This window comes from Carettochelys insculpta, chromosome 6 (genome assembly GCF_033958435.1).
Source record: "Carettochelys insculpta isolate YL-2023 chromosome 6, ASM3395843v1, whole genome shotgun sequence".
In the NCBI taxonomy this organism is placed as follows: Eukaryota; Metazoa; Chordata; order Testudines; family Carettochelyidae; genus Carettochelys; species Carettochelys insculpta.
Window position 1 is genome coordinate 41,624,644 of NC_134142.1, and position 21,649 is coordinate 41,646,292.

Sequence of the window (21,649 nt, forward strand, 5' to 3'; positions counted from 1 at the left end):
CTGGCCAGTGTTTTTGACACTGGACGACCATGTGTAGACGGGAGCTAGACTCCTGCTTTCGCCATTGTGTTGTTTTGCCCTTCGAGAGTCTGTAGCTGTAGCCAGCGTGTCTCCATTGTGCGCCCCTGAAGGATGAGCGTGATGGACAGTGTCACTCCCTGCAGCTGGGCATCTGGTTAGAAAGAGCAGTTTGGAAACCACTCTTTATCCCTGGGCACCTTCGAGGCCAGTTCCTCTTCCTCTCTCCCCATAGTCCCCGATCATCCACTAATCCAGTCCCTCACCTTCCTGCCTGCCCAGCCGTCTCTTAAGCTTTGTCTGCAGCAGGGCCCAGAGAGTGTGAGGAAGAGCAGCAGCTGCTCTGGGGGAGGCATTGGTGTCCAGGATAGTCACTCCCACCCTGGTCATCAGTATAGTTGCATTTCCAGCTCCTGAGATACTGTCACTGATTCCAATCCCAGGCTCCTGTCCTGCTGGGGCAAGAAGCAACACAGGACCCAGCAAAAGGTGCACACTTCCCCTCCTGTCACCCTGGCTCAGAGCTCCCTGACCGGGCCCACAAACCTCTCATGGGCCCTGTTTGCCTCTGGGGCTGCTCTCATACTGCTGAAGCCCATCCTGTAGCCAGCTGCTGGGGATTATTTGAGGGAGCTGGAGCATGGGCTCATCCCCTTAAGGTCCCTGTGCCTTGCCCACTGCTGACAAATGAATGGTTTGTGGGATCAGGCTGTGGCAATAGCGACATCTGGTGGCCACCAAGGGATGTGGCAAGTCTGTCATTTCCATGAGAGCCTTAGGCGCAGCCTCTTACAAGGAGCAAAGGGTTCAAGTGGGTGATAGGAATAAACCACTCATCATGGGAAGGTGGGGGAGAGAACTGTCACTTCTTTCCCAAAAAGTATATTCTGCTCAACCCCCTGAAATTAGGAATCCTAACCCCACGTCAGGGAACCAGCAGATATTGCTAATGTGTTCCCCATCCCTCTGCTTTCCACTCAGTGTTCAACCAGGGCACCTGTGTCCACAAGCCCTGGGGCTTATGAGTTCTCTTTCAACCCATTCCTGCCCAGGATCCACTGTAGTATTGGTAACCACACACTGGTAGGGCTTAAGAACTATACCGTCCACTTCCTTAAAACTTCCTAAAAAATACTCTGAGACATATTGTACCAGATAACATCAGGAACAAGGTGAGACTTTCGTCTCCTATGACGAAGGAACTGAGTCAAGTGGTTTTATCCCCAAATCTGATGCAAGCAGCTGGGGAGGCAAGACCCCCCACAAATACTCAGTACCTTGTTTTCTCCATCCATTGTACCCCCAGCTCAGAACTGAAGCATCTGCTTTTCTGACTCTATAAAGACTGACAGAGTCTGCGTGGTAGGAGTCCAGGCTGATTACTTGCTCTGTATCTGGAGTGGTGTCATTTCCAGCGGCAGCAATCTGTCCGCAAGACAGAAGTGTAAGGAATCAGAGCTGCCTTGTCCAAACTCAGCTGGCTGTAGGCCAGAGTGAACTGGGATCTGTCTAAAGAGAAATGGATACAAAGTAGGAGGAAATGCACAGAATAATAGCTGTTTCTACACCTCCTCGCGTCTGCTGCTGCTCCCTGACCTGTATTGCATGGGTGTCATCCTAGTGCTTAGCTTAGGTGTCTCCATAATGGCTTCTGCCATGTCTGACTGCCTTGTCTTGGCTTTCCAGTTCTCCACGTGTTCACTTTGACCTAAGGTAGCTTCCTCCCAGCATCTTTTGGGGATGACCCCCAAAATGCCCATGGTCTTGGCCTTGAGCCTAGACTCAGATGTCTCTTCTGTTGCCTTCTTCGGGATCTTTATTTCTGGGCACACAACAGCTTAACCTAACAGGCAGCAATTCAGATCATCCTGAATAAAGCAACATTCATCTGAAAAAGGAACCAAAGAGAAAACCAAGGGAACACTACAGGGAGTAGGATCATGGCTACACTAGGGTTCCGGCAAGCACAGCAGTTAGTAAGACTTTACTGCAGCATATTGATCAGACAGGATAAAACCCTGCTTTGGCAGAAGATTTGTTTAGCTGGTTGCTGTGCATTGACACTGGGACACTGACAAACTTCCTCTAGGGTCAAGGAGTACCTCGTCCGTCAGATCGCTTGCTCTCCCTCTGACCATTCTTGTAATGGTTGAACCTTTCACTTGTGGACCACTGTGTACAGCTCATCTGTCACTATGTGGAACACTATCACTGAAACCCAAGCCAGTGGATTTGCCAAGCTGACACATTGGGTTCTTACGATTGTTCCTTGGAACCCGCGTGCCCTGATTAGCATGGGAGCCCCCTTGTGCTGAGCACACTGCAGCTGAATGTGCAGACTTGCCCCAGAGTTCTTACAGTCTAAGCTGACAAATGGCTTGTAAAAGGTGAGACAGGGGCTGGAGACAAAGACATTGATGGTAGATAAACTATGGGCCAGATAGAGTCCCCCATCCTTTATACTGTCGCTTGCTGTCTGGTCTCTTACTGACTTTGTGAGAGCAGTGGGTTGTGAGAGAGGGCAGTGTTCGGCAGATCTGTTCCGGGAGAGCGTTCTCCGTGTTAGGGGCAGCGTGGGAGAAGACTTGGGGATTGTGTGAAGCAGATGAACGGGTGGGTGAAGCTGTCGCTTGGTGGAAGGAGAGGCTTGTTACCCTTGTCATTCACCAGGCACTCTTCTTACTGCCTCCTGCATGTCAAATGCCCTTGGCCTGCGTCAGAGGAGTCTTCATCAGTACGCAAGCTGATTCTTAAAAAGGTGTCCTTTTAAACCTGGTTATCTTTCAAAAAGGTACACACCCTCCTAGGCATGGTTTCTGTTTACCTTCCTTCTGATATGAGTGCTGTGGGGTGGTATCTAGCTTCTTCCCTAAACTAGGGTGCCACCGAGTAAGTAACCTCCTTATAACAAGGTCTGTTGCAAGGTAATAACATTCCTACCCATGGTTAGGTTGAATTTGTCAATCTGCATAGTACTGGAAACGAAGCTAAGTCCTGTAACACACAGTTTCATCGGGAGGCTGGTGAGAGCTCTCCAAGGGATTGGTGTTGAAACCTCCTGGGATACTGAGTGGCTTTTCTGCCTCCCTCTTTGGAGAATTCAGGAAACAGGCGTGAGTGGAAATATGAGGATACAAGAAGCAGTGCTGCTTCTCACTCAAGCACCTTACCCTCCAGGAAGCTTTCCTGAGCTGCATTGGGAAGAGCAGACATTTGGGCAAAGGTTTATTTTTATATCCCAATAAACAGATTCTGCTGAGCCACAGTTATTAGTGTTCTTTGTCTCCATTTCCCTAAATGATATTGTTTGTCTATATAATATATATTTCTTTACTACTACCAAATTACATAAAGGGGATCCTCCTGCATTCAGACTTGCAATAAAGCACTTTATTTAAAAACGTTACGTATTGTTACCAGCATTGATCCATTGTGCTAAGTTGTTGTATATTGCTGGAGGGGGCTAGTTGCATTTTAAATGAAAATGGTGTTGAATTCTGCATCGTTTGGGTCCCTGTTCATAGCTGGATTGTAAGGAGCCAGACCAAGTTGCTGACTTTCCTCTTTATTGTTTGTATTTACTAGGGATGGGCAAACCTCAGATAGCTTAGAGCCAAGACACCGCCTCATGGTTCAGCTGCTGCTGTGAACCTTGCAGGCTCCAAATTCCAGATGCTCACCCACTCTGGGAGGATGCCCATAGCAACATTTCCTGTGTCATTTTTGGCACTTCTGTGCCCCGCACAAGTGGGGGAGAAAAGGGGATGTGAAAATCAGGATGCTTTTTGTTGCCTTTCAACCACCATCAGAATTTCCAAACCTCCAAGTCTTGTGGGGAGAGGGAAGTTTTCATTTGAGCCAGTTCGTCCACCCCTTGCATGGTAATGTTTAGTCTCTCCCTTGCACAGTATTTGTGGTGATCACAGTTGCTTAAAAAATGGGAAGACGCTAATGGCGTATGAGGCCATCCGGTGAAGCTGTGGTGCATAAGTGAATTGAGCACTAAGGCCTTACCAAGAGGAGCAATAGTGCAGACATCTCTTCCCAATAAAATGTATTGTTCTCTCACAGCATGCTTTGTCTCTGGTGGTGGAGGGCCCAGGTGTGCTAAGGGATTTGATCTCTTTGGGTTCCTGAGTATAGGGCTGCTCTGCTGAGCTGGATCCTGGCTTAATTAGGAATACTGGATTTGGCACTGGTTTTTAGAGGGAGTCCTGCAGAGATCCCCCATTTCCCCTTCTCATCCCTCTGCTGCAAGATTTCCGGATACAGAACATGGACTGAGCTGGGTCAGGGTGGCTTAGCAGATTATCTAGATTCTGGCTCTGCTGTAAAAACTAGTAACAAGAACATGTGCTGCTGCCATCCCCACGCTGGGGCTGAATGTGCTGGGGTGGGAGGTGACATGACTGTTGTGCACCATCTGAAAAATACTGTGGATGAAAGATGCTCTGCCTGTATTATTACCAAAGTGGTACATGAGCTCTTGGAGGCCAGAGCCTGCTCAGAAACGGAGGTCTTCCAGCCCCCCCCGGGTATGAAGGAGCTATCTTCCCCTGAGAGGAGACATCAGGGACAAATTGTAGGAATGCTTGGAAATTCTGTAGCAGTGAGATCTCTGAGCTCCACCTTCCAAGGTCGTGTCTTTCTCGCTGCGCAGGGTTCTATGCACATCCAACCTGATAGTGTCTTCAGATGCTATCAAGCTTGTATGAGGAGGTTACTTAGAGCCACTGTGGAACACGGAGAACTTCACCCCAAATGGGAAGCTACCTTTGAAGTCTTTTCTGAATGCAGCCTCCACCTGCCCCCGCCTGGGGGCTGCCAGGGGACTTGCCAAGCCTTCCAGCAGTTGCAACACTTGGTATTGTTAATAAGCATCAGTTCTGACCATTCCAAGGCCTAGCTGTTTTCAGCTATTTTCTCTCTCACTCCCTACCCTGCTTTTTTTCCTGGTTGCACATATGTCAAGATTTATCTGGGTTTCCAACACGTGGCTCCACTCCACATCTGCTTGGTGCCCCAGCTGACCCCTGACTGAGGAGGCACAGGCGGCCTCTGTCAATACATGACAATGTCATTTTGAGCACCCTGCTGGTTTCTGGCAACATGAAGTACCTGGATCCCAGCAGTGATGAAAAAGAGCCTTGGAGAGATGTTTCATTTACTGCTGCGGTGCAGCCAGGAGCTATCATGGATTGTGTTTTGTAGGTGTGTTTAGCATCCCCAGTCAAGTTCAGGGCCTCTTTGTACTAGGGGCAGTAGCAGAGAGCCCCTGCCCCAGGAAGCGTGTAATCTAACTGGACAGCGGGTGAAAGACAGGAAGGCGTCTTAGCCCCATTTTATTGCTGGGGAACGGAGGCAGTGCAAGGCTAAATAACTGACTTACCTACAGTCACATAGCTAGGCTGTGGCAGATTAGAAAATGGACTCAGAGCTGAGTCCCAGTCCATTGTCTTTGTCGCAAGACCTGCTCTCTCCAAGTGCAGGACCTGGATTTGATCTATCCCAATTTATCCTGCTGTACAGGGGTTCGTTGATCTCCCCTTTACCGTTTCATTGCTGATGCATGGGCCTGGATTCGCCCATTAATTTACATGGGTGAGGAGCTTGACTTGCAGAGGCTGCTGTGCCCAGAATTCGATGGGCACAGTGGTCTCAGCCTGTGCTTGCATGTGTGACTTTCCTTCATCCTTCAAAATGGGTGGGCAGCGGGAAGGGGGCGGTGCTATAGGTCTGGGTCTGCTAGTAAAGATTTCAGAGGAAAATCTTGTGTGGGCATCTGCTCTGGGGCAAAGGAGGGCTGGAGCAGCAAAGAGGCCAGTGAAGGAGGCGTGTTTTCCTGTGTGTGGTCATGACAGCAGGACCCTGCTGATTATTCCCACAGGTCCCACCTGAAAGACAAGAAATAAAATGCAGCCAGGCTCAATGATCCAGACAGAACCAGCTGCTCTGGCAACAGATGGGGAAAGACAATAGGCCTGAAAAATGTGGTCAAAGTGCATAAAGTTGAGCTGAACCAGAAGGCCTGGCCCTGGAGCCTTGAAGAGACAGAGTATGAGATGCTTAGTAGGTTCCTTGGGCCCTTCGAGATGAGGTGGAAACTTGCTAGTTTCAGGCCAAATTGAGGGGCAATTCTTTCTCGACCCCCAAGTTTTCCGTAGGCAGGGTGTGACAGGTTGTGGCAGCTCCCCCAGGGATGTTACTGGTGAAGGTCTCATCCAGCAGCTGATCTTTATGGAAAAGGGTTTTATCATCTCTGACCCAGCAGCAAGCTTCTTGAACAGAGTGTTGCCAATGCTAGAGTATGGAGAGCCAGTGACTTTCATAAGCAGGGTCTGAATGAGTTCCCCTTGGCAGCAGTCTAGGGGAGGGATTTCAGGAGCAAACTGTATTTACATGGACACGCCTACTCTGACAAGCTAACCAGCAGGTAGAGTAGTGTTGCCCAAAGTGACCAGCTTTGACTAGTGGTATCAACGTTGTCTTTATTGGATGAATAAAGGGGAACAGAACTGTGCTTAATCTGTTCCGTCATCAGCTGAAAGGACCTAGTTAAGCCAGGGGCTCAAATGCCAGACCCATGAAAAAGGAAGAGGGGTGCGGACCACGGTTCCCTCTTAATTTTTCCATCCATGGGCAGAAAACGTTTTGTTATGTGCACTGAGGCATGCGCTGATGTGCACACCCAGTAGAAACACAGGCTCCGGCTGTGGGTGCTCTGTTATCATTGGGGCAGCACTCAGTCCCCAGGCACTCAGTTTACAGGGAACACTGATGGGGACAGATGTCCCAGACAGGGAGTGGGAATTCCTAAGGGTCCCTGGTCTGGTTTAACCTGTTCCTCCCCACTTTCCAAAGATAGAGCTGGAAACCTGTTATTGTACGTGTTTCAATGAGAGGTGAAATCACTTTTGGTAGGACAGGTTTTTGGTCCAGCCTTCTAACAACTCTCACTAAGAGACTGACCTGCACAGGTCACAGCAGAGAGGCAGATGGCAGCAGAAGGTGGCTGGGGGAGAAGAATGAGTGGCTGGCAGGGTGGTCAATAGAGAGGAACCATGGCTGGTGGGGCAGCCACATGGTCAAGAACAGCAGCTGATGAGGCAGCTGAGCTGACCAGAGCAAGCCAGGTGCCCTCTTCCCCACATGGGGGGTGAACTCGCACAGATGCACCTCTGAACCCTGGTTCCTCACTGACCAAGGACAACTGTTGTGAGAGGGGTACCGTGAGGGAGCAGATGGGTGAAATGGCAAAGAAACTTTTGGTTGTGGAGCTCAAGATGGGGAGGGCACTGCCCCACGCCCTCCTGCTGAGTGTTTTACGCTTATGAATCCTGCTTCTGGCATTTTCCCTAATTAATATCAGGTGATTTTTCTGCACTCAGGCTCTGTGCTTGCGAGTGGGGAAGTGTTGCGTCTCAGAGGCACCCAGAGGTGATGGGCAATTTTCCCAGATTACTGTGTAAGGGCTTGAGCCAGTTCTGTGGTGCATTGTTGAAAACCAGTTTCCCAATTTTCTTAGGCCATGGAACCCTTATAAACCTGAAAGAATTTTGTGGAACCCTATTTCCAGTGTCCAGGCTCCATCTCCAGGTTTTACCTGCCTCAGCCCCCAAATCCACTCTCCTATTTCCAAGCTTTACCCCCCATCCCTCAAACCCACCCCCCATCTGCAGGCTTAACTCCTCTAACTGACCAGAAGCCACCTGAGATAAGCACCCTGCACCCCAACCTCCTATTCTAGCACTGAGCCTCCTTTCTACACTCAAACTCCCACCTAGACCCTTCCCTCCCACTCACCCCCTCCCCAACTCCCTGCCCTGAGCTCACTTCTGCACTCTACGCACCTCATTTCCAGCCCAGAGCACCGCCTACACCTCAAACCACTTATCCCCAGCCCCACCCCTGACCCCAGTTAGAGCTCTGACCTCCTCCTGTTCCCCAACCTGCTTCTCTAGGCTCGGGCCCCCTTCCACAGCCTGAACCCCTCTTTTTCAGCTCCATGCCAGAGGCTGGGGCAGGAATCAGCAACCAACAGAGCAAGAAGAGCCATTTTTTCCAATTTGGTAAAAAACAATCAATAATTGATGTGAATTGATGTGAATGCTTCGCATGCAATGCATGTGATTACGAGACGGTCCTTAATAAATAATGTCAGACTATGCTTTTTGTAACCCCCATATTAAGAACAGTGCACACAGAATGATTTGTAATGTGATACATGTTCACTGCAGGCCGTTCACAAACTTTTTTTGTATTCTATTTCCTCACACTTTACATGAGCATGTTCATACACCTGACTTTCATTCCCAAACCTTCTCTCTCTGGAGGACACTAGGGGAGTTATCCAGCCTGTGGAGATCACACATCGTTTGCTAGTTAGATAGGAGTTATTCAGTTTGGGGCTTTTAGATGTTCACGATTTATCAGAAATAATCAGGGTTTGTTTGTTTTTTTCACTTTGTAATTAGAGCATCAGGTGCCACGAAGAAGTCCTTAAACAGCCACATGCAGCTCCAGAGCCTCAGGTGGTAGACCCCTGGCCTAGGGGAAGCCCTGAGCCTATGGCTGTGTGGCCAAGACTTTTTCTTCTGGGGCTCAATGGCTCCTAATAGCAAGAAGGTTTCCCACCCCTTGGCCCACTGCTAGCTCCAGCCTTGTCCGTTGCAACCTGCCGCCCTCCTTGGCTCATGATCTCTTTCTGCCTAGTCCTGCTTTCCACATGGCTGCTGTTCATCTGGCCCCTTTCAGTGAGCCCTTATGGCCCCTGGCTATCGGCAATCACGGTGGGATGCCCTGCCCCACAGGCCTATGGACCACACTTGAGGCCCAGTGCTTGGAGACGTGTATGCCCAGCCCACCAGCTCCATGGCTGCAGGGAAAAGTGGAATGAGTCTCCCCCCTCTCACCCCCACGAAACAGCAGACATGCGCCTCTCAGAGCTGTGTGCAGGGAGCCCAGCCCTGCTCCATTCCAACCCCTGAAAGCAGCGGGAATCCCAGCCTCCCAATGGCCCCCACCCAGCTCAGTGCCAGAGCCAGGGCTGCCCTGGGCCGGAGGCTCATCCAAAGGCAATCTGTCAGCACCAGGCACTCAGCCACACGGTTCCCCTTCAGGTAAAAAGGCACAGGCGTCTCCAGCGGGAGCAGCCCAGGGATGCCAGCCAGGGGTCAGGAACCAGCATCGGATTTCAAGGCTCTGAGTGAAGCTACAAAGCAAGCTACAGCTGCTGGGAATGTTTGTTTTTAAGTAACAGACTGTGGGTGAAGCAGGTGTTGACAGGCTCAGCAGCCCAAGCCGCCTACCCTGAGCCAGCACAACCCTGGCAGCTGCCGCTCTCCTGTTGCAGGGCCTCACCTCAGGCTTGTGGGGCCAGATGCAATAGTCCAAGTTTGTTTTAAACTACCCAGTGGCTACAGAAGCAGGTACAGTGAGGGCTGCACAGCAGGGCCCAACCCCACCCTGGAGAGACCCCAGGAGTGGTAGGGCGCACACAGCCCATGGCCGTGCTGCAGGGAGTAGCTGTTTTGATGGGGAAGTGATTGTGCTTGAGAACCCCCCCACCCGACCTGACTGACACACACACATGCGCACGCAAGAGCTTGTTTTCCAAAGGAGCCAGCAGGCCTGGGTGCCCCAGGCTGGGTTCAAACGAGTGAGCTTGAGCAGAGATGCTCCATTTCCCCTCACCCAACTCTCACGGCAGATACCCATAGCCTCAGCGACTTTGAGGTCAGAAGATGCCATTGTGATCCTCTCTCTGACTTCCGGCACATTGCAGGCCACAGACTCTTACCTGCCCACACCTGAAATGAACCCCTTGCCTCTGGCTCAGTTCCTGATGTCTTCAAATCACAGTAAATATTTAAAATCACAGAGCATTCACCATTTACATCAGTCTAAACCTACAGCTGACACCTTCCGTGCTGCAGAGGAAGGCAGCTCTCCCCGCCCACCAGGTCTCTGACAAGCTGGCATAGCTAAAATGAGAGATGTCGCTGGCTAGTGTAGCCACAGCCCTAGTGATGGCAGCCAGACAAGGGCAGCTCCCAGACTGCTGCACTGGGCAGCACAGTATGGGGAGGTGGGGGGTGAGCAGTTTGCAGTGGCGTTATGGACACAGTGCATAGTGTCCAGTGGTGGGCAACCAAAGTCATTGTGGGGTTGGGGGGGCACATGACTGCTGAGGAGTGGCTGACATACCTGGGATTATTTAGGCTGCAGAAGAGAGTGAGCGCACAAGGTGGGAGTGTGTGTGTGTGTGTGAGAGAGAGAGAGAGAGAGAGAGAGAGAGAGAGAGACCCAATGTGCCAAATACCACTGGACCTGCTTCCCTTCCTGGAGCGGGGTGGTGGGGGTGGTCTTGGTCCCACCTCCCTGGCCTGCTGGGCTAAAAGCGCTGATCTCTGCCTGCCAAAGCATAGAGCTGAGCCCCTCAGAAGAGCACTAGTGCGATGCATTGCCCAGGAAGGTGGTGGCATCTCCTGCCTTGGAGGTTTTATGTTTTTTATTTATTTTTATTTTGTTTTGTTTTTGTTTTGTTTTTAAGGCCAGGCTTGACGAAGCTGTGGCTTGAACGATGCAGTTGGGGCTGGGGGGGGGGGGGGGGGGTGTCCTGTGCTGAGCAGGGAATTGGACTAGACCTGCGGGCTCTTCCACCCCTAATCGTCTGTGAGTGACCTGACTGAGAACCCCCAGTTTGGCAAATAGTGTGAGTTCAGCTTGGAGGGTCGTGCGGCAGCAGTTCAAGACCTCCCAGTCGCCTCTGCCCAGTCACCCTGGGAACCTGTGCTCCACGGAACTGGTTCCATGTGGAGAATAGGGCTGCATGGGAGCTGTGTCTTCAAGCCTACCCCAAAGTGCTGATGTTGGCACCGAGCTAGGTGCGGCTGACACACACTGCTGCATGCACATGGCCTTCCTTCCAAACCCCACTGCCCTGTGCAGCCAGAGCACCTGCACCTGAGTAGCCGCTCTACCAGGAGGGGCCATGTCGAAAGACTGAGACTTGGCCCTGGACCAGCCAGGCCACTTGGATGTTCCATACTCAATAGCAAGCCCGCTTTGAAATACCCCAGCTCTCCTTTGCTGAGCTACAATAAGGATCCCTGGCATCTTTTCATGCCTGGTGTTGATTTACAACAAACCATTGTCCAAAAGCATCCTTGGCTTTTTTATATGTAGACCAAGGGTCTGCCCTGGGCCTGTGTTTGTGCTTACACTGGCTGTTTTGTTGTGCTAGCATTTAATATGAGTCGGTTTGCTGGGGAAAGTCCTGCAGAGAATGCCAGGACCTGCAAATAGGAGGATGCAGGTTTGATCTAATGCCATTCACAGCAATAATTCATCCAGTGACTTAGCCTCCTTTCGCTTCCCTTGGCAGGGCCTGGGGTACATCAGTGGTACCTGCCCTGTGCCACCTGTGGCACCATGCTAGTGTTTTAAATAACAATTGTGTTTGTACTCGGCCAAGCAGCCAACTGTACCCAGGAAGGAAACCTTGCAGCAGTGTAGTGAGTTCTCCCAAGCACCCTTTGGGTGAGGCACTGTTTCCATGGACTTCGTACTTGTGGGCTGCCCTATCCCATAGCTCTTGTCAATGGGCCATTCTGTTATGGCACTATCAGGACTCCCAGAGCAAAGAGGAGTTGGTGAAGAAGACTGCAATTAAAATTCCATTCCAGCTGCTGCCCTTTGTCCTGTCCCGATTTCCGAACTCTGCAGTGGCAGAGTAGAGCAGCCTGCCATGTGCTGCTCTCCAACCAGCTGTTATCAACCACGCCTGTTATTTGGGGACAGTGCTGCCACCCCATGGTTAGCTGGGTGGAGAACTACCAGCTGTTTAGCGACTGCCTACATGGCCTCCCGCCTTGGAGCAGCTATCAAAGCAGTGATGGCCAACCAAGGCAAGTGAGCAGGACACATGACTGGCCCTCCTTCCTTTCAGCAGGTCACAAGCTGGAAATCAATGGATAATGCGTTAACCATGACCTGAAGTATTAGGTTAAATACATTAATCACACTGGATAATGCAAAATAAGTAGAAATGGGTTAATCATTCATGTACTAATAGAACAGTCAACTTCAACTAATTAACCATCAGAATATTACATTTACTTTGCAGTACATCATACTCAATGCACCTCTGTTTTCTGTGAGCTGCCTTAGCTTAAGAGTAAGGGACATGCAGGTGTGTTGCAATTCATCCCTGAGATTGCCATCTATTAAATTCCTACTGGGCCTCTTCCTTGTCTCTTCTCCCAAGCTGATGCCATCCATCCTCTTCCCAGAGCTTGATGTTAAGGCTTTGAGAGGGAAAGGGAGGAACTGGCACTGGGTGCAAATCAGCCAATTCGCCAAGTCCTGGGAGGGCAGGAGGTGAATGGGTTAAGTGCAGGGCCCCAACATGTGAGAGGCCTGGAGAAAGGGGGTGTACAGGCCACACAGAGCCCTGCTAGGCTGCCTACCCACCACTGAGTCTACCCTGCAGGTATGTTCAGACTAAGACACCTTGCTGAAGGTTGCAGCGTCATCAGTTGCCTCCTATCACAGGTTGTGCTTTTGAGTTTTCCCATCACTGTGGAAGGGATCTCCTACTGTCACCCTACTGCAATCCATTATTAGTTTTCCAAGACACAGCACTCCTGAGTCACCTTTTTATGCATTCTGTTCTTGAACAAGACTGACCAGTCTCCAAACTAGGCACTGTGCGTTATGCAGCCTAATGGCACAACTGCTCCTTGAACGTTGTGCTTGCATGCTCAATACAAAAGGGGTGGCAGGAATTATCAGAAGCAGTCTCGCTACAGACCAATGCAGCACAGGCTACTCCACACTCAGCCACCTATCTGTGAAAAAAATCCCCTCCTTCCTCTCTGTAATATTGCATGACTGTGTCTGGGTCCAAGCTCAGGGGAAAGGCGGAGAAGGGACAAGGCTCTGTTCCTTACAGGTCATTGAGGTGGGTAGTTGGCAGATGACATGGGAAACACTCCTCCTGCTTGCAGGCAAAAAGCATCCTTCAGTGTCCTGCCAGAACAGACTGACATCTTCCCCAGCTTTTCCCTTGCTGTGTTGTGTAACATCAAAATAAAGGCAGTTGTTACAGAGAGGTGCTTCCAGGAACAAGCTCTACCAGGCTGAGTTAAAACCTGCAGGTACACCTTCCTTCTCTACTACTAGAATTAGCAGAGCAAACAGCATTCAGCCTGGGGCAATGCTCCCTCTGTTGTGTCCCCTTGGGAACATGCCCTTTCCCATTGGTGTTCCCTCCCCGCTTCCCAAGCACCAATAATAGAGCCAACAGTTTGTTTAGCCTATGCTCTACACTCATTCCCGATCCTCTCTCAGAGGGCAGGGATGTTTTCATAGCCGAGGTTTGGAAGAGCTGGAAGGTTACTGATTTTCTTGGATCTTAAGCAATGGCCATTCTCATGAAATAAGGAGCTCGTGAGTGGCAGAGACTAGGCTGGGACTGTACGCAGGACTGAGGCTTTCTGAACAGGAAACAGGAGGGATTGGAAACACTCCCTCTCTGGCATTTGGTCCAATGCTATTTACCAGTAGCAGGCCTAGAGGATCACTGGACTTCGAAATTTGCTGTCTTGGGCTAAGGCTGTGCAGCTGCTGCGAGGCTGGTTCCTAAAGCAGTAACAAGTAACTGCTGCTGAACAACGTTCCCTGAAAGCTGAAACAGCCACCCAGGAGAGATTCAAATGCCGCTCAGCTGTTTAGCAGAGTGCCCACAGCTGGCAGCATGTGTTTCCTACTGGTGGTGCACACCCATACATAGCTGGTATGCACAACAAAATTTATTCTGCACATGGATGGAAAAAATGAGAGGGAACACTGCTGCTGAGGCTGATGCTCATCTCCATGAGCAGCACCTTTCCTGCTACATCCTCACCTGCCTGGCCCCAAAGCCTCTAATCTCACACTCAGCCAAGGGTCTCCCTGGTTTTTTTAAGTTACATTTATTTAGCAATAGAAATATGTACATGTAAGAGAACCCCTCATTGACTCCCTTGTGACAGGAGACATACACAAAGCAGTATGGGGGTAGAAGCAACGCTGCTCAGCGGCCTTCCTCATCCTGCTCTTCACAGCAGCAGCACCAACAAAGAAAGGGACAGATGAGAAGCCAATCAGTCCACACAGAGTATTCAGACAGACTCTCCCCAGCAGCTGACGTTAAAACAAGCGGGCACCATAGCCAAACGTCTGTTTAATGCCCTCAAAGTAGTAGCGCTGCCAGCCTTGCTTTGTTCTCTCCTCCTCACTGGAAGGGATGCCCTTCCCCTCCAAACACACCTCTGTCTCACCACCTTTATCGGTGAACTTCAAGGTAACAGTTGCAAAGTGTCCTATAAGAGCGGAAGAAAATCCCCACATCAGCACTGTGCAAGAAGGCACGAGCCCCAGACAATACAACTACATACTTGCCCAACATGGCTGGAGAGATTGGCACCGTTGTACCCCTCCCAGAGGGCACTACATCCTTCTGGGAGCTAAGAATAATTTCGCTGGATGCTCAACCCCTTCTCTTAAGGTCTTGCATAACAGCTGCTTTCCTTCCAGGCAGGGGAGGAGGGAGTAACCCCCCCCCCACCAGCATTGCTTGCAAGACAGCTGAAGGGGTTGCGGCAGACAGCCTCAGGGCAGAGCACAGTGCTTCTCCGGTGATCCCTCTCCATCCATTTGCTCAGGAAGTAACACACAACATCCAGACTCATTCAACTGGGAAAGTTCTGGGGTCAATGTGGAATGTTACAATCCCCAAGCAGATATTAGTGCAGCCCAGATAACATTCCTCCTTCTCCTCCAAACATGTGCCCCTCTCCCATGGGTCAAACCAGACAGCGTGCACGCAGCACAAGATTCGTTCAGTTACAGGCAACGGTTGGAACTCACACATCCAGTTCTTCAGGCTACCTACCAGGTGGCCAAGATTTAAATCTCCACTTCATAACAATCTGCTTCTCAGGGACCTAGGTAAAGAGAAAGGAATGAATGGGCAGCCACAGGCCCTGCCAATCCCACCACATTACGAGGTACCCAATACCTTTGGAGCGGAACATGACTGGAAACACCAGACTCTCAGAAGTGAACGAGGAGAGAGAGGAACTCAGGCGTCCCTGTATGCTGTTATGTGAATGCTGGGCCCACCCCATTAGGTGGAAGCACTGATGAGAGAAGGTATATTATTGCTATCACAACACTGATTCAGAGTATTCACTCCCCACATGAAATCCTAAGGGGTCTGAGTTCTGAACACTCTGCTCCTATTTATGTTTTAGGTGTTACTATAATGAGGCCCTATGATCTGGGCTGTATTTGAGGTTTAGGTTGGACATTAGGAAAAAGTTCTTAACTGTCAGGGTGGTCAAACAGTGGAATAAATTGCCTAGGGAGACTGTGGAATCTCCATCGCTGGAGATATTTAAAAACAGGTTAGACAGATGTCTAAAACCATCCCTGACAGACAGTACTTTTGGTCCTGCCATTGGGGCAGGGGGCTGGACTTGATGGCCTCTCGAGGTCCCTTCCAGTCCTAGTGTTCTATGATTCTATTATGCTGGGAGCTGTATTACCATAATAAAACAGCATCCCTGCCACAAAGAACTTACAATCTGCATAAACAAGACAGACAATGAGCAGAAGGAGAGAAAGAGAGTGACCTAATTGTGGACTTGAACTTGTCCAAGGTCACAGGGATTCTGGACCAGAAGCCAGATTTCCTGCCTTCCAGAAACAAAGACCTTCATTAACATGGATGACTACAGGAGAGGGAAGTCATGAGGGAAGAAGTTTCAATCAGGGAGGCAGTTAGGGAGTTGAGTATAGCCCAACAAACCTGCAGGTATCTGCATCTGTGAATGCAGTTGTATTTGTTTGGTGTGTTTGCAGATCAGATGCAGAGCCAATTTTTTGTAATCCATGCAGGGCTCTAGAGATGAGGTACAGAGCAAGATAAAAAGATCTGCAGGGAAAGTGTGACGTAGCCCCCGAGGCTCCTTCTGAACAAGATACAGTTGCACTGGCTGGTACTCACTAGATCAATGAACTTGCCACTGACGCTGCCTTCTAGCAAGTGGAACTCGCCTCCTCTATCAGCTTCTATGATTGCTGGCGCATGGGTGAAAGCCTGGACCAACTGCAGAGAGACAGACCTTGTGATAGTACAGAACTCACTCCATGTCCTCAATCTTCTCCTCACAGTCTACACCAGCTGCTTTGAAACCTGCTGGCAGGGGGGGATGCTGTTGCTTATTGCCTCCCACCACAGAACAAGAACACTGGGCTCTCCTGAATAAGTGCTCCACTCAAAGTTCAGGGTCTGTGTTTTGAGGACAGAGGGTGAAACAATGTCTCCACTTTCTAGCTCATTTCTAAAGAGCACTGGGGGGGGGACGCAGACTGAGCAAAAGCTCTCATGGAGCCAGGAAAGCAGCACCCCACTGACAAAGTTTTTCACCTGCTTATAGCTGGCTGAGGAACATGCCAGGTTTACACAGGGCCATTGGCTCTCATTATGCCCTTTCTACAAGTTTCTCCTAAGCACATGTAACATTACTCCCCAAGACATTCTCCTATGAACTGGTGATCTCCAGGTACAGCCTGGCTCTCAGGGGCTACGTCTACACGTGCACCCAACTTCGAAATAGCTTATTTCGATGTTGCGACATCGGAATAACGTCTACACGTCCTCCAGGGCTGGCAACGTCGATGTTCAGCTTCGACGTTGCTCAGCCCAACATCGAAATAGGCACAGCGAGGGAACGTCTACACGCCAAAGTAGCACACATCGAAATAAGGGAGCCAGGCACAGCTGCAGACAGGGTCATGGGGCGGACTCAACAGCAAGTCGCTCCCTTAAAGGGCCCCTCCCAGACACACTTTCATTAAACAGTGCAAGATACACAGAGCCAACAACTAGTTGCAGACCCTGTATATGCAGCACGGACCCCCAGCTGCAGCAGCAGCAGCCAGAAGCCCTGGGCTAAGGGCTGCTGCCCACGGTGACCACAGAGCCCCGCAAGGGCTGGAGAGAGAGTATCTCTCAACCCCCCAGCTGATGGCCGCCATGGAGGACCCCGCTATTTCGATGTTGCGGGACGCGGATCGTCTACACGTCCCTACTTCGATGTTGAACGTCGAAGTAGGGCGCTATTCCCATCCGCTCATGGGGTTAGCGACTTCGACGTCTCGCCGCCTAACGTCGATTTCAACTTCGAAATAGCGCCCAACACGTGTAGACGTGACGGGCGCTATTTCGAAGTTGGTGCCGCTACTTCGAAGTAGCGTGCACGTGTAGACGCAGCCAGGCAGAGAGATGTGATTTTCCAGAAACTCCATCAGGTACTGGGCCCTATAGGGACCTATTTGCTTCTTGCCATAGGCAATGCCACTGCTGGGGATGCTTCCCTGCAGAGAGGACTCAAAGTAGACTGGCACGGACAGCCTTGTAAACCATGAAAAGAGAGTGAACACTTGTAAACTGATAGTCCCTGGCTCATCTACAGCAACCTGTATAGGAAAATTATTTAGAGACAGGTGAGACCAGCTGTATAGTAGAGTCCCTGGGCTAAGATACCAACCTCCCTCCCTTCCCCCAACAGCCTAAAGGAAAACAGCCTGTGCTTGATGATTACTTTCAGGAGGACAGGACACGACCCCCTCTACTCCTGAGTTGGCAAGGGGGTTAACACAGAAAGGTCTCTACTGCGTAGGGGAGGCATCTGCTGCCACATCATTCTTGAACAGCTTGAGTATATGCTATGGGCAGAAGTGCCCTACTCAACAACTGTGCCCACTCCCGTGCTGGTTTACCTCTTGTGTAGTGAACACTCTGTAGAGCTCCTCGGGAGATGTTAAGAAAATGTCCTTCAAGCTGATCTTACAGGTGGGAATCTTGACTCCAACAGGTTTAGACTGAGGAGCTGCAGTGCCAGTACTAGCAGCGGTCTAAGGAAACAGTAAGAAGCACAGTGCTGAATAGTGCTTAGTGCTAACACAGCATTTTAAAAACATCTTATTTCCCAGAGCCCTCAAGTAAATACAACTAATCACACATTTAAAAGAGAGGAATGAGAATCGTGGGAAAGATGTTTAGGAGCTATCACGCTTCATGAAGTAACAAAGTTTTACCACTCAACCTTGTTACTGACTATACTAGAACTGAGTTAGGGAAGAGCCCATGTTGCAAACTCAGATACACAGACAGCAGTCAGAGATGGCATCCATTGCTGAAGATACTGAAGAGCTGTGGTGTCCAACATGCTAGCTACTAGCCACATGTGGCTATTTGGCCAGTTAACTTGAACAATAAATAAACTTTCAAATTAATGTGATTACTTTGCTAAAGCAATATCCACTATTAGTGGTTGCTCCTTAAGAACTAGTTGGACACCACGACTGTAGAGTCTAAGTAGGCAACTTGACCAATCACACAAAGATGCACTTAATATGCTATGTCTCTCACCAAACTTCAACAGCATCTCTGGGATGTTTTATTTACCATGTAGTTCTCTGCTTTAGGTGTCAGCTGAGGAGCTGGCTCTGTTTGCTCCCCATTGACTGTGGGTAAAATCATGCCTTGGGTGAACTCTGAAAAGACAAAAACATGTAGCGAACCCAGCAAAGACCAGGGCAACATATGAGCTACTCAACATAACATAGGGACACAAAATTCTACTTGCCTGACTCTGGGTTAAGGTCATGACTGGAGAGTTTGTACTCAAGAGAACTTGAGTGCATAATGCACAGGTGGGGAATCCCCAACATGCAGAACAGATCCAGACCCAGACCCCAGCTTGTTTGGATATAGATCCCAAGGGTTGGGGATCCCCTCCATGGCATCCGATCTGCGTTTCCACGGATAATGTGGAGCCCTAAGCCTCATGGGCTGGATCAGGCAAGCAGCGGTCCTAATCCAGACCACAGGTTCCACTGGGGGAGGAGGGCTGGGGTGGGGAGGGAGGGAAGTGTGTGAGAGCGCAGCAGTGGCAGCTGTCATCTGGGTCTGGCAGCCTGCCCAAAAGCTTCCTACTGCTGCTCTGCTTGGCTGGAATTCTGACCAATCAGAGCACTGAAGGGCAGTGCCCAGGAGCAAGGGGCAAAGAGCTATGCCTCTGAGGATGCTGCAGAGGTAAGCAAACCCCCACCACCCAGACCCCATGCCCCCAGACAGTTCCTGTGCCCCATCCCATTGTCTTTCTGTGCTTTCCCTCCCAGACTCCTGACCCCAAACTTTCTTACCTAGACTCATACCGTCAGTCAGCTCCCAGACCCCCAGCCCACTCCCGCACCCTATTCTGGCCCAGATCCCCCACCCTCAGCTCACTCCTGCATCCCACCCCACCCAGACCCCATTGCCCTGGCCCCCAGACAGTTGGGGACCACATCAGTGAGGTGGGATTTTTTTTTTTTGCTTCTCACTTCTGTGGCCTCCGACCCAAGAAAAGGTTCCCCAAACCTGGCCTAATGTGAACTGTGAAAAAGATGGTAGCTGTACAGGATGCTGTGAACACCCACAATTCTGTTTATTCCTCTAGGCTAATGTAGGTACACACAAGTATTCTTAACTAAGAGAAAGTTTGAAGATCAGTTTACTCTGAAAACTTTAAAGAAGCCTCTTGCCCTGGTTCATCTAACTCCAGTGCAATGATGAAAACACAACTATTACTGTAACTTCCCGCTTCTCCGGCTGAAGAACTGTGGGGAGAACTGCTTCCACCTCCCACTACGTACCTGTTTTGAGTGTGCTGATATACATGTTCATGGCATTCCTGATCTTTTCTGTACCCTCTTGCTTCATCAGACCCAGTAAGTTCGTGTCAGGCTCATCCTTGGCAAGACTGACAGAAATCTAAGCAAAACAGACAAGTGTCTGGTAAACAAAACTATTCATATGGTCCACATTTAGCTTCATAACTAATGGTTCAACCTGTAGAGAAAGCTATGAAAAAACTTTAATATATTTGTAACAACTCCCCTAATGTGCTACCAGTTAACAGTAATTTATGCACCTATTTGACCACCTACAGCTGCTATAGATCCTGTTATGACAAAAATAAACTAACACTGAAAACCAAATCTCTTTAAACTAAAACATGTACTGCTTTTATAGTAGTGGTGCAGGATAAACCTAGGTGGCCTACCAAACAACAAAGAAAAATGACATCTGTATAAGGCAGCTTTACAGAGTTAAAACAGAAAAAAATTTAGTGCTGTGAGACCCTTTGGCAATGAAGTGGCACAGTCAGCAGTACTAGCCATAACTGTGCTTACCTCAACTTCATCAACATCATTTTCGTCCGAAAGGTTGGGAATGTCCACATGCCCCTTATACTTCACTCCCAACTTTGAAGTGCCTGTAGAGAGCAATTATATTTTGATTAAAGAAGCTTGTTCAATTGAGCTTTCCTTGCTCTGACTGCTGCAGAGAGGCACCTCAAATTGCTTCTCAGGAACGTGATTTTCCTCCCAAAACCCCAATGACCCTTTTGTAAAAGCCTTGGTCCAAAAGCCTGTGCTTGTCGACCCTGATCCCGAGCAAAAACAGAGACTGTAACTCACCTGTCCATGCCAACTTGATAGTCCACTCATAGAAGAATATTAGCTTCCCTTTGCGGTTGTTGATGGATGCTTCTCCATCCAGCTTGCTCACTTCGGCCACTTCACAGGCCCCTTCCTCGTTCTCCACTCTCACTGCCAGGAACAGATCTTTCAGCTTCTCCGTAGACCAGTTGGAAGCATCCCGCTCAGTCCTGCGAGACGGAGGGGGAGAAAGAACACTCTGGCAAAGGGACTGCAGCAAAGCCTGATCACCGGCTCTTGGCGTTTCTGAGCTTGAACCTAAACGCGGTCCTGACATTGTGCTGACCGCATCTGCTCTCCGCCCCGGCTCGCTCACTCCAGCTAGGTCAGAACGGGCTCCGATGCGGCATCCCGTGCCCGTCTCCGTCCCCGCCGTGCACCCACCCAGACTCTCCCCGGACCTGGCCTCAGACCCACGGGACAGGCCGCTCTCAGGACGCCGCTGGCCGGGCCCCAGGCACTGGACTTTCCTGAGCAGGGCCCTGCGATGCCAGCCCGTGCCTGCTGTCCCAGGCTCGGGAGCGGCACCCCCCGCCCCCGCACGGGCGGCCCCTACGGCAGCGACCTCTTTCCCCCGCAGGACTCGGCTCTCACCAGTGCCAGTTGTTCACATTAGTGGCGTCCGCCCGCTGCTCCACGATCCAACGCGGATCGCCCTCCCCCCACTTGGCCATCGGACCCTCCGAACGCGCCGCCGCCGAGACCGGCTCCTCCGCGCCGCTCGCCTGTGGAACCTACTAGAAACGCCGGCACCCGCCTCCCGGCTTCCGCCACTAGCAGTCCCTTCCGGTCCCCGCCCGCTACAGTCCGGACGGGGCGGAGCCCCGACACTTTGGTTCCGCCCCGATCGAGGCGTTCTACGCTCCCTCGGCCAGCCTTGCCCTCCGCCCAACGTCCCCTGTTCCCACTCTCACAACGCTCTCTCTGCGCCTGCCGCAGTTGCGGCGGAATAATTAGGGTTCCGCCTCCGGCGCGTAGCGGCTGTCAAAGCCAAACGCCATTTCTCGCGAGGCCTCTTGGGACTTGTAGT

At 50.6% G+C, this 21,649-nt stretch overlaps 1 protein-coding gene across 1 annotated transcript; it reads right to left on the reverse strand.

Annotated features, from left to right (window-relative positions):
* Window positions 1-13,960: 13,960 nt before the first annotated feature.
* Window positions 13,961-21,375, reverse strand: AHSA1 (activator of HSP90 ATPase activity 1). The gene is made up of 9 exons (XM_074998783.1): window positions 21,214-21,375; window positions 20,599-20,789; window positions 20,311-20,393; window positions 19,771-19,888; window positions 18,539-18,627; window positions 17,851-17,985; window positions 16,073-16,174; window positions 14,957-15,008; window positions 13,961-14,384 (listed from the first exon to the last, which is right to left on the reverse strand). The coding sequence occupies exons 1-9, from the start codon at window positions 21,291-21,293 to the stop codon at window positions 14,212-14,214; spliced, it is 1,023 nt and encodes a 340-aa protein (XP_074854884.1). The 5' UTR covers window positions 21,294-21,375; the 3' UTR covers window positions 13,961-14,211.
* Window positions 21,376-21,649: the final 274 nt, after the last annotated feature.